We start from the raw sequence: 10,447 nt of genomic DNA, 5'->3' as shown, positions 1-10,447 counted from the left end.
GTCTCCTGACTTTACCTGGTCACTCCGGAACCGGTTACCGAATGAAACCTTATGAAATTGAATTTTATGAACAACTACCGGAACAAGTTGATGTCACCTTCAAAAAAAAAAAAAAACATTTCTCAACTCTCTGCAATTGAAAAACTTTGGAAAATTGTATTTTATTTCTTTATTGAAAAAAAATAACGTGAACTCAATACATTCACTCACCCCGTAATCTATCCAAACGCAGCACATTTTTATTCTATTTCCAAACAAAGTGCTTCGAATGGACAGAGTGCGGGACAATATCTGCAACTCTGGAGTTTTTTTTAAAAAAAAAGGTCCAATAAACCAAATTTTAAGTTTTTGCTTTTTGGGTGTTTTTTAATACCCCTGACTCAAAGCGGTTTCAAAAACACCCAAAAAGCAAAAACTGTAAATTTGGTTTATTGGACCTTTAAAAAAAACTCCAGAACTTTACACTTGTTTGTTCGATTCTGATCCTTCTAGCGCGGGCGCGCGTGAAATCACCAAAAACAAACAAAAACCTTCAAACCCGCTTTGAAACTTTGTAACATCACGAATTCACACAAATATGTGGGGGATTTTTCTATCAGTTGATAGGTTTTTTTTGTGTGTAAAGGGTTTTTTTGTAACGCCAAAAAATCTTGACACATTTTGCCTACCAATTTTGCCCTACACTTATAAAAGTTTCACTTTTACACTGAGATTAGATATTTATACTGCATTATTATTTGATCTACGCACGGCTATGAGTTTTATTTAGATTTATGTTTAAAAATTAAAACTAAGCACAATTAGTCATTGCTCGGAACTGTAAAACAAGCGCGCAAACTTAAAGTTCGGACTGCGGGGTTTTATGGTTGTGGAAAGAGAAGTGCCCGGGACGAATTCCATAAATTCACTGTTTAAAATTTTATTTGCTTACGTTCGCAGCACATTAACATCCACAAGAGAGAAGAGAAAAGGGACATGTTTAACATAGTTTTAAGGAAACGACGCACAGCTGCGCGTGCAGGCATTGATAGAGTTCAAATTACAGTATAATTCACTCTTCACTGAACTCACCTCACTCAAAGAGACGCTACTACGGAAAGCTCTAACCCTGTGTTTTGTAATATGTTTAAATAAGAAAAAATATAAAGAAGTAATCACCACCTTCGCTTGAAACTATACCTCGCACACTCCCTCTCTCACTCTGCTGATTTTCAACCCGCTTAAATGTACATCATTTCCGCCATCGACGACATTTTCTTTGGAATATGGACCAGCGTTTCGAAGTAGCTGGCCATTTCGTCGATCGTAATGTCACAGGGCATCGAGCTGCCGTTGAGCCGGGCCTGCGTCGAACAGGATGCCGACGACGACGCCGTTGGGGACGACGAAGAGGAGTTGGGAGATTGCTGCAGACCTTGTTGCTGATGCTGGGGATGAGAGCTGTGATGGGGTGGAGTTCTGCTGGTGTTGTTGTTGCTTGAACCTCCTCCGATGGCCGGGACGGTGCTGCTGTTGCCGTTGCCACTGCTGCTGCTGTCCGACTCCAGCGATGAGGTACTGTTGTATCGTTTAAGCTGTCGAGCGCGCCGATTGCGACGGGCTGGGCCGATGAAGGTCATGGGACTGTGGCTGCTGCTGGCGAAGATATCCGGTTGACGTAGGGTTTTGAAGCTGTTGCGGGAAAAGTTCGGACCGTCCGCTGGCTTGGAACCGTTCGACAGGGTCAGTTCGCTGCACTGGGCGACGAGTAACCTGAAATCTAGAATGTCGTCGCCGGCGTCCTGGTTGAAGCCCTTGGAAAGATTGTTCTCCGATCGAGATGGCTTCAGCGGAGACGGTGCCGGCAGAAACGTGTTCGAAAGTCGCTGCTGCTGTTTGGTTAGCTCCTTGGACAAAGTGTTTTGCTTTACCAGATTCTGGTGCACGCACTTGCCAATGTTCTTCAAGATGGCTTCACGCACGATGACCTTCTTTTCGCCCTTAACCTTGTGCTTAAACGGAGTTGGGTTGATAATTCCGTGTTCCAGACTGCCCTGCTGCTTATGCGCCGACGTGGATCCCTTGTGGCAAGTCGCCGCTCCACCCCGTTCGGCACCACACTCGCAGCGAGCTCCGAATATCTGCTTGACGATGGATTCGTTCCTCTGGAGGAGATGCTCGGCGGAAAGATCCGGCACCTGGAACGGGTTGGGGACGGTGGTGACCCCGGATGGGTGGTCCGACCTGGAGGCGGCGGCGACGACGGTGGCACTCAGCAGCTCCAGGTTCTTGAGCGTTTCGTCAAAATTGGCGTCCTCTGTTTCAGTGGACATGGTTGCGTTTTCCTGTAACACGGAAATAAAATTGAAAATAACAATGACGACGAAAAAAAAACTGACAAAAGACAAAACTGGAATCAATATTTTATATCTGGAATTAAAACTATATGCAGTAAATGCAGTATACAATGTACGGAATGGCCGTGCGGGTTAGGGCGCGGACTTAGTAAGCTAGATATAACTATCGCCGGTTTGATGTTTTTGGGATGACAGATATTTGTTCCTAGCGTTTGCCAGATGTAAATTTACACATTATTAGAGGTAAAATTAAAGCTTTTCACCCATTTTTAGATGTAATTTTACCATGATTTCTTTTTTACTTTCTGTTTTTTTATGTCAAATCCTTTGAATTTGCAAAGTATCGAAATTTTAGAGGAAAATGTTTTTTTTTTTCTTGCCTAGCATCATTTTTTATCTAAGCATACACAACGATAATGTTTATTTTCGTGAGTATCACAGTAAATAATAATGTAAATTTGGAAGCTGTAATTTGGGAAGGTTGAATATTACCTCTTTTATGATGTAATTTTACCTCAATTTAGACTGAAAAAGTAACATTACACCAGAAAAGAGGTAAAATTACACCTTTTTCTGACATAAAAGATGTAATATTACCATGATTTTTTTCTTTGATGATAACAGTTTTTATGATCACATAAAGTTTAAATTGATTTTTAAATCAATTTAAATACAATTAAACTGCCCCTGATCGCATAAATGACATTTATGCGATCAGGGGCAGTTTAATTGTATTTAAATTAATTTAAAAATCAATTTAAACTTTATGTGATTATAAAAACTGTTATCATCACATAAAAAAATCATGGTAGGGTGTAATATCAAAATCGATTTTCCAGCACAGCACTGTTTCAGTTCCTTTTGGGGTCTTAAAAACTTCCCAAAGTTTGGGATCGATTTGCTAAACTGTTGATAGAAACTTGCTTGCTCACTTCCTATTGAGCTATTTATCACTTGATTTCAGTTGAAAACGCTTTTTATGAGCTGTAATTGAACGTCAAAGTGCTGATATGGCATAGTTAGGGGCACGATGGAATATATATATATAGAAAAAAATGATCAAATCAAACCAGAACAAAGTTTTTTATGCTTTTTGGGCCTCAAAACAACCCCCTAAAAATTGGGAGCCTTTCTCTTTTTCATTTTGATTATCATTTTTATGATAAAAAAATCACGGGACATAAACATTCAAAAACTTTGAAATTTCAACGAAAAGATTGATAGAAAAGTAAATTTTGTGAAAATTGGAAATCATATAAAAAATAAATAAATAAAACCACATTCTTAAATCAAGTGAAAAAATTACGCAATGAAGTTTATCAAAAAGCAACTTTCTAACTATTCAAATTTGCCAAATTTCAGTAGTTTTGTCGACCAATATGTCCAAAATTAATCTAGAAGCTCTAAAAGTGCCCAGTCACGACGTTCTTAGATTCTGGCAGCTCTGCTACAATATTTCTTGAGTGCTGCAAAAAAGTGTCCACGTGGTCCATTGATGTTACCCTATTTAATAATTGGAAGTCGACCTCCGTGTACGCTCGAGAACATGCAGCAGTCAAGTGCTCAGTGCTCTATCGTTTTTTTTCGAAATTTTTCGCCGTAGTTGATTGTGATTACCCGCGAGTTTACTTCTCCAGCATGCCAAAGGCCGGCCGTGGCCGTGGCAGTTCGAGTGCGGCCTCGAAAAACCCGCAAAGTTCGTCTACCGGGCGTGTGCAAAAAGGTAAACAAACCAGCGCCGTGTTGGCCGTGATCGCGCAGGGGAGCGTGAGCGCAGATGGAATCGACAAAAAGTATCTACATCCCCGATGTGTTCCGAGATCATTGTCGACGCCAAAAAAGAATAATTCTCCAACGGAACCACCTCCAATTTTTGTTTTCGACACGTTGGCGGACGATGTTAACGAGTTGCTGGAAGGCCTCGGATATTGTCTGAAAATCGGTAAGTCGTCAGTGCAAGTTTACACATTTGACGAAAAGAACTTCGACCTGGTTGTGGAGAAATTGAAGCATCAAAACTTCGAGTTTTACACATTCGACCCCGTGCAGAAGACTGCCGTTAAGGTCGTCTTGCAGGGGTACCAAGACTGCCCGATCTCCGACCTCAAGAAGAACCTCTCGGGAGCTGCAATAACGCCGCGTGACATAAAAGTCCTCTCGCGCAAGACAACAGTCACAGGTACACCATGTACCTGTTGTACTTCGACCGCGGCACCGTCAAGATTCAAGACCTGCGGCGAACTAAGGCGGTGGACGGTTTTTGGGTAAACTGGCGGTTCTACTCAAAGAACCCGTCGGACACAGCATAATGCCACCGTTGCCAGAAATTCGGCCCCGGCTCGTGGAACTGCAACCTCCCGCGTGTGCACTGCCATGCAAGGCAGACTTAGGGTACAAGGCAGAGCAATCCAAGGCGCGCATTAAGTGCGCCAACTGTGGAGGTAACCATACCAGCAACTACCGTGGATGCAGCGCACGGAAAAACTACATCGAGGAGCAGGAAAAGAGGAAGAAGAAAGCAGCAGCGTCCCACCCTTCTCAGCGAAGTACGAGCGTAACCGTGCCGGCAGCTGGTCATCGTACGGTTCCAGCGGACAACTCAGAGTTCCCCCCTGGATGGAGGCGATCGTTCGCCAGCGTGGTCGCTGCCGGTAGTGGCAATACGGCCCAGCAAGAAGTTACCGGGGAAGATCTCTTTACCCTGCCAGAGTTCTTTGCTCTCGCAGGGGAGATGATGACGCGGTTTCGGACCTGCCGTAACAAGGCGGAGCAATTCCTGGCCCTTGGGGAGCTGATGATCAAGCACATCTATAAAGGATAAAAAACTGTGATCTGGTTTTAAGCTTTCTTCATTTCTATCCCCTTTCCCTTGTAATTTTAGTAAACTTTTTTTTCTTAATTTTTTTTAGTCTTGGTGACACCTTTATTTACAAGCAATAACTGTTCCAACATGGGTTATGATGTAACACATAGCTGTAAGGAACTCCAAAACTCTGTTATGTACCTCAAAAGAACTTAATGTATCTTGATTATTCACCAATAAAACCGAATTGAATTGAATAATTGGAAGTGCTACATGCATGTTGTTTGTTTGAAAAGTTATCATGATATATTTTTCCAATATCTTTTTTAGAACAAAGAAGCATAAAAAAAAGTGGTATTAATCAGTTGAATTAGTTAAATTACAAACAAAGGTTCAGCTGATTGCCAATCTTTCTGTCGACTTTGTCTAATACATCTCAAACTTGTTCTATACCGTCTGCTGGATGTTGCTTTCTACCGAGTTAAAGTCACAGAGCTAGGCAGTGTATCCTACACACATGACCTAGCCAAAGTCTTGATTACTCACCTTCTTGTTGCGTGTAGAACTGGTTTCGATACACTGTGCCAGCAGCCAGCGGTTTGATGTGTTGTATGTTGATTTAGTTCTGTTTTATTTTCCTTCTCTGGGCCCTCTTGTCTCTCGTTCAAAAAGCTGCGAACCGAACTCTTGACGACTCCGACGGTGATTAGACAACCTCTATGCTTCTATAACAGGAAGTTCATTGACATGCCACCGACTTTCAATGACGAATTCGCGAACCGCTGACAAGTTCTGCAAACGTAGAGATTGAGTTGATCAGTGTTTGACTCGACTGGGTGCAAACTTCGAGAAATTGAAACGGGACAGGAAGAGGAAATTTTCCAGAGCGGGACGGCAACAAAACAAGATTTAATATGGCGTTTCCTAAAAAGGAAAACACACACACTTTTCTCTCCCTCTCTTGGGGGACTGTGTTTGATTGAAACCACTGAGACTAATCGAGAGGGGGTGGGGCAGAAGAAGGAAGTGCCCTTCAGACTGTGGTTCCGGCCAACCCAAACGGGGAAAATTTTGCAATATTTTAGTTTTTTTTTTGCTCTTACGACATTTGACCCAAAACACATGAAATACGTCGTTTGAACACCTTCTTGCATACTATCTTTTGCGTATTTACAATTTGCTCCTTTTAAACGTACAACACACACAGCCTACTGCAGGCAACACAGAGCAGTGTGAAAAATGTCAAAAGAGACGACGACGTCTTCGTGACGTCACGAGGGTACATATTTTCATCACATTTGCATCACTTTCCAGCGTGCAATTGGGCTTCAATTTAGCACTAATCGCAAAAACACACAATTTTAACTTATATAAGTACACCAAAAGTACCCCAAACGAAACTTACCCGTGCGCAATTGTGAAACGTACAAAATGTGGGGCTTCTAAGCCTGTGTTTGTTGTGTGTACTCGGAGAACTCCTTGCTCCAACTATTAACGAACTGTCACAGCCAGTGATGATGATTCGACGTCGACGCAGAGAGCGCGGTGTGTAAATTTTGCTTCGATTCAGTATGTTTTTTTTTTTTTCTACTGAAAGGAAAATACCTGCTTCGATGATCTGCTGAACGAAAACAAAATATGGCACGCACACTACTGCTGAAAGGTTTGGATGTATGAGTGCGAGGCGCATACTTTTGTTCACACAAACAAAAGTGATTCATCAAAAAATGGCTCGAGACAATGTGGTTTCACAAAAGAAAGGTAAGCGACAGACCGTTATTTCGTGCGTTTAATTTGTGTCACATTGTGCGGTAAAAAGTTTTCCATTCATTCGTTAGAAAATGGAAAATTCCATCTAATTTCCCGCAATAACCATAATTTTTATTTTTTGGATATGCTTCTTGGAGGATGCTATGCATTGTTCCTGTCATTGCTAAAAATTGCAGTGCGCTAATGCATTGAAACACCACAATCATTGATGCGGTCAGGCCTACTGCGTAAAGTAAACCGTAAAGATGATTTCTAGAGTTTTATTTGGAGAGGTCTTATACAAATAGAAAATCCCATAGAGTTATCTACGTGCGCATGTATTGCGTGTACGTACACGAAAAAAAGTGAGGTTAAATTTTGTACCAGCCAGCAAAACAAATGGTGTGCTAGTGTGCGTGAGATCGGGCTTAGATAGCTCTATGTTTGAGCATAGAGATCTCCACGGTTTCTCTCACGCACACCATCATTCTGTGTTAGTATTTGAATTTGAAGTATTGTTTTGGTTTTGAACGATTGTGATTGGCTGAATTCCAAGCAGCTGATTTTGTTTACACTATTTTTACGCAGACATAGGCAAATCGAGTAAATCAATCGTCTGGAAAAACCAGCTGTTTACCACGTGCTCTCGGTAGAACAAAGGACACAGCTGATTTTGACAGACGAATCATTCTACTCGATTTGCCTATGTCTGCGTGTAAATTTTGTTACAAACTAACATACTCTCGCGCGTGGATATCTCTATAGAATCTATGGTTTGAGGATTATTACTCGCTTATTTTTTCAAAAGGTTCTATGTACATGTACATAGCAAACCCATAGCGGTTTGTTTGTTTTGAAAAAGTAATCTAGAATAAACACTGAAACACTGAATTTACAATAGAAAAACCATCGTGGTTACGTTGTGTAGCAACATCTGAAAGGGGCGGTACAGCATTACTCTTACGGCCTTTTATTATTGTGGATTTAGCTCGTAGCTGGATTTTCTGGCATCTTCTCACAGTCATTGGAAATGGTCGTGGATAGACCTAGGGGTTCCCAGTTGGAGTGAAAAAATTCAATTTATAGAAAAATTATGAATTAAAATTTTGCTTTTTTATCACTTCTCCGACATCAGGAATAATTGTTTGAACATGCTCGCAATTTTTTTATTCGGTCGGAATATTATTTTTCTTGAAAAAAACTTTCATTTTTAATCACATGATCACCCCTAATTCTGGCTCGATGCCGCCATCATGCGACCGCGTGCTCCGTTTGTTTGTCAACAAAGCTGCAGCTGGATGGCGAGACGAAGTGAGGGGGGAAGAGATTTTGACATTTTTATGCCCGCATCTGGCCCGCTGCCAATTTCGTCGGTCACTGAGTCGCCGGTCGTTTCCAGTGACCGAGTCCAGCTAGGAACTGGTCGTACAATACACGCGTTTAAATGGACAAAGAGCAATGTCGCACCATTCCTTTAAAAAGTTGCAAGGTCGTCTTTTTATGGGAAATTTAATGTACTTTTCGAATCTACTTTATTCCAGAGGGGTATTTTTTCATTTTGAAATCAAATATTTATTTTTAAAATTTCGTTTTTTTCTAATTTTGCAAGGTTATTTTTTAGAGTTTAACAATGTTCTACACTCAACCCCCGGTGGTTGGTCACTTTTTCGTTTGACACTTTTTTAGTTTGTACCCCGTTGGTTGGTCAAAGTCAAACTAAAAAGTGACGAACTGTCACTTTTTACACGGCGCTCACGCACATTATCAAAACAAGCGTTTGGTAGTGCATGTGAACTCCATTTAAAAAGGGTGTCAAACTAAAAAGTGACCATGTTCGTTTGACAACAGTTGGTGTCAAACCATCGGGGTTTGAGTGTACAAAGTTGAAGCGCAGACAATTAGAAAAATTTTGATATGTAAACATAAGAAGGACACGAACGACAAAACAAAGAGAAAAGTAACTTTTTCAAAACTTTTTTTGTGGAATCGCGTTAACTCGTGATTATTACAAGCAACCTCCTTATGTTTATATATCAACATTTTTGTAATTGTCTGCGCTACAACTTTGTAGAACATTGTCACACTTTAAAAAATAACCCTGCAAAGTTAGAAAAAAAAACTCGAAATTTTAAAATGAAAAATGATGTTCTAAATGGAAAAATGATTCCTCTGGATTAATGTAGATTCGATAAGTACATTAATTTCCCTTAAAATGACAGGCTCCAAAAAAATTACAGTTGAGTAACGGAAAATGTCATAGTTTCTATAACTTTTGAAGTTTTTTTTTTCGATGAAAAATTGTTTTTTTTTCGGAATTTTTAGTACACCATCAAATTGGGCGTCCATTTTTACGTAAAAGTTTCTTTGACAACAAATTTCTCTTATCACCGTTTCAGGCTGCAAATAACTGAAAAACACGTCTTTTTTCGCATGTTCAAAAATGAAAGGGGTCGTACTGCCCCTCCGTAATAAGTTACCCCTTAGGACAAAGTTTCACGCAAATCGAAGAGGGATCGGGGCAATTACTGTGTGAATTGGCGGAGAATTACCCATCGAGAATGCATTTTTTCCTATTTCTATCAGCTGGTGTTGTTCAAATCTAGAGTTTTTTTTTTCGAAAAGGTCATATAAACATATGAAAGACAATAGCTTATGGGTTCTTTTAAAAAACAAACTCTAGAAATTAACCCTAACACATTTAGAAATGTAGCTTGGCTGAACCTTGCCAAGATTATTTCCTTGGTTTGATGAAACTGGTGTCATGATGTTTTTTGCTGCACGGGCATATCAAGAAATTCAAATGAACTGTTTACATTGAAGAGCGTTTTAAAGGTCAAATGAATTAATAAAAACATTATTGCATCTAACTTTCAATTTTTAAGCAAAAAGTATCATAAAATACTTTATACAGTGTTTTGAACTTTTGCACAAGTTTTTTTTCAAAGCAAATAAACATTTTTAGCAGTAATTATTTTTGTGCTTTGAATTTTCGAAAAAATAAATTAAGTAGGAGGTGGGACAAAAATTTGAAATTTTTACAAATAAGTGATAAAAAAAACTGTAAAAATGAAAATGAAAAAAACTATCTTCAAATTAAAGCTAGCGAGATCCTCATCCTAGGAATCTCGCAATCGAGAACGCCAAGGCAATGCTGTAGAGCGAATAATTTGATTTTTTTTGAGATCTCATCCTTGGTCTCGTAATTCACAGCAAGAGAATTCTGTTTGTTTCACTCCTTCTCTTTTCCTCGACTACGCGCTCTCACCGATGAGTTTTTCGTTCTATCAGAAAACCGCATCCAAAGTTTTGGGAACCAACCACGCATTACGTACCGTTGAACTGTGCTGGCGAAATTGGTTTTGTGGATGATTTTTTTTTTGTTAAACACGAATAAGCGGGTAAAGAGAACGAAAAGTGTGTTGACTCGAAAAAGTGGTCGGCTGAGAGGATGAAAAGAAGAGCAGTGTAGTCTGAGAATTGGGCTTTTGTTATTTTTACAACCCCTGCTCAAAATATTCACACAAAAATCTTTCTTCAGGTTGCATTTGTAGAAAATTGT

General features: G+C 40.1%; 1 protein-coding gene across 2 annotated transcripts; it reads right to left on the bottom strand.

The window, feature by feature from the left end:
• Positions 1–438: 438 nt before the first annotated feature.
• LOC6036268 (probable serine/threonine-protein kinase DDB_G0272282) lies at positions 439–6,784 on the bottom strand. Of its 2 annotated transcripts, none has more exons than XM_038264000.1 (3): positions 6,545–6,784; positions 5,686–5,931; positions 439–2,324 (listed from the first exon to the last, which is right to left on the bottom strand). In XM_038264000.1, the coding sequence occupies exon 3, from the start codon at positions 2,310–2,312 to the stop codon at positions 1,221–1,223; it is 1,092 nt and encodes a 363-aa protein (XP_038119928.1). In that variant the 5' UTR covers positions 2,313–2,324; positions 5,686–5,931; positions 6,545–6,784; the 3' UTR covers positions 439–1,220. The 2 variants fall into 2 exon arrangements, with proteins under 2 accessions (XP_038119928.1, XP_038119929.1); XM_038264001.1 differs by lacking the exon at positions 6,545–6,784 and adding an exon at positions 6,243–6,394.
• Between the last annotated feature and the right edge of the window lie 3,663 nt (positions 6,785–10,447).

This window comes from Culex quinquefasciatus, chromosome 3 (assembly GCF_015732765.1).
Source record: "Culex quinquefasciatus strain JHB chromosome 3, VPISU_Cqui_1.0_pri_paternal, whole genome shotgun sequence".
In the NCBI taxonomy this organism is placed as follows: domain Eukaryota; kingdom Metazoa; phylum Arthropoda; class Insecta; order Diptera; family Culicidae; genus Culex; species Culex quinquefasciatus.
The sequence above is the reverse complement of the archived record's forward strand: the minus strand, read 5'-3'. Positions and strand labels throughout refer to the sequence as shown.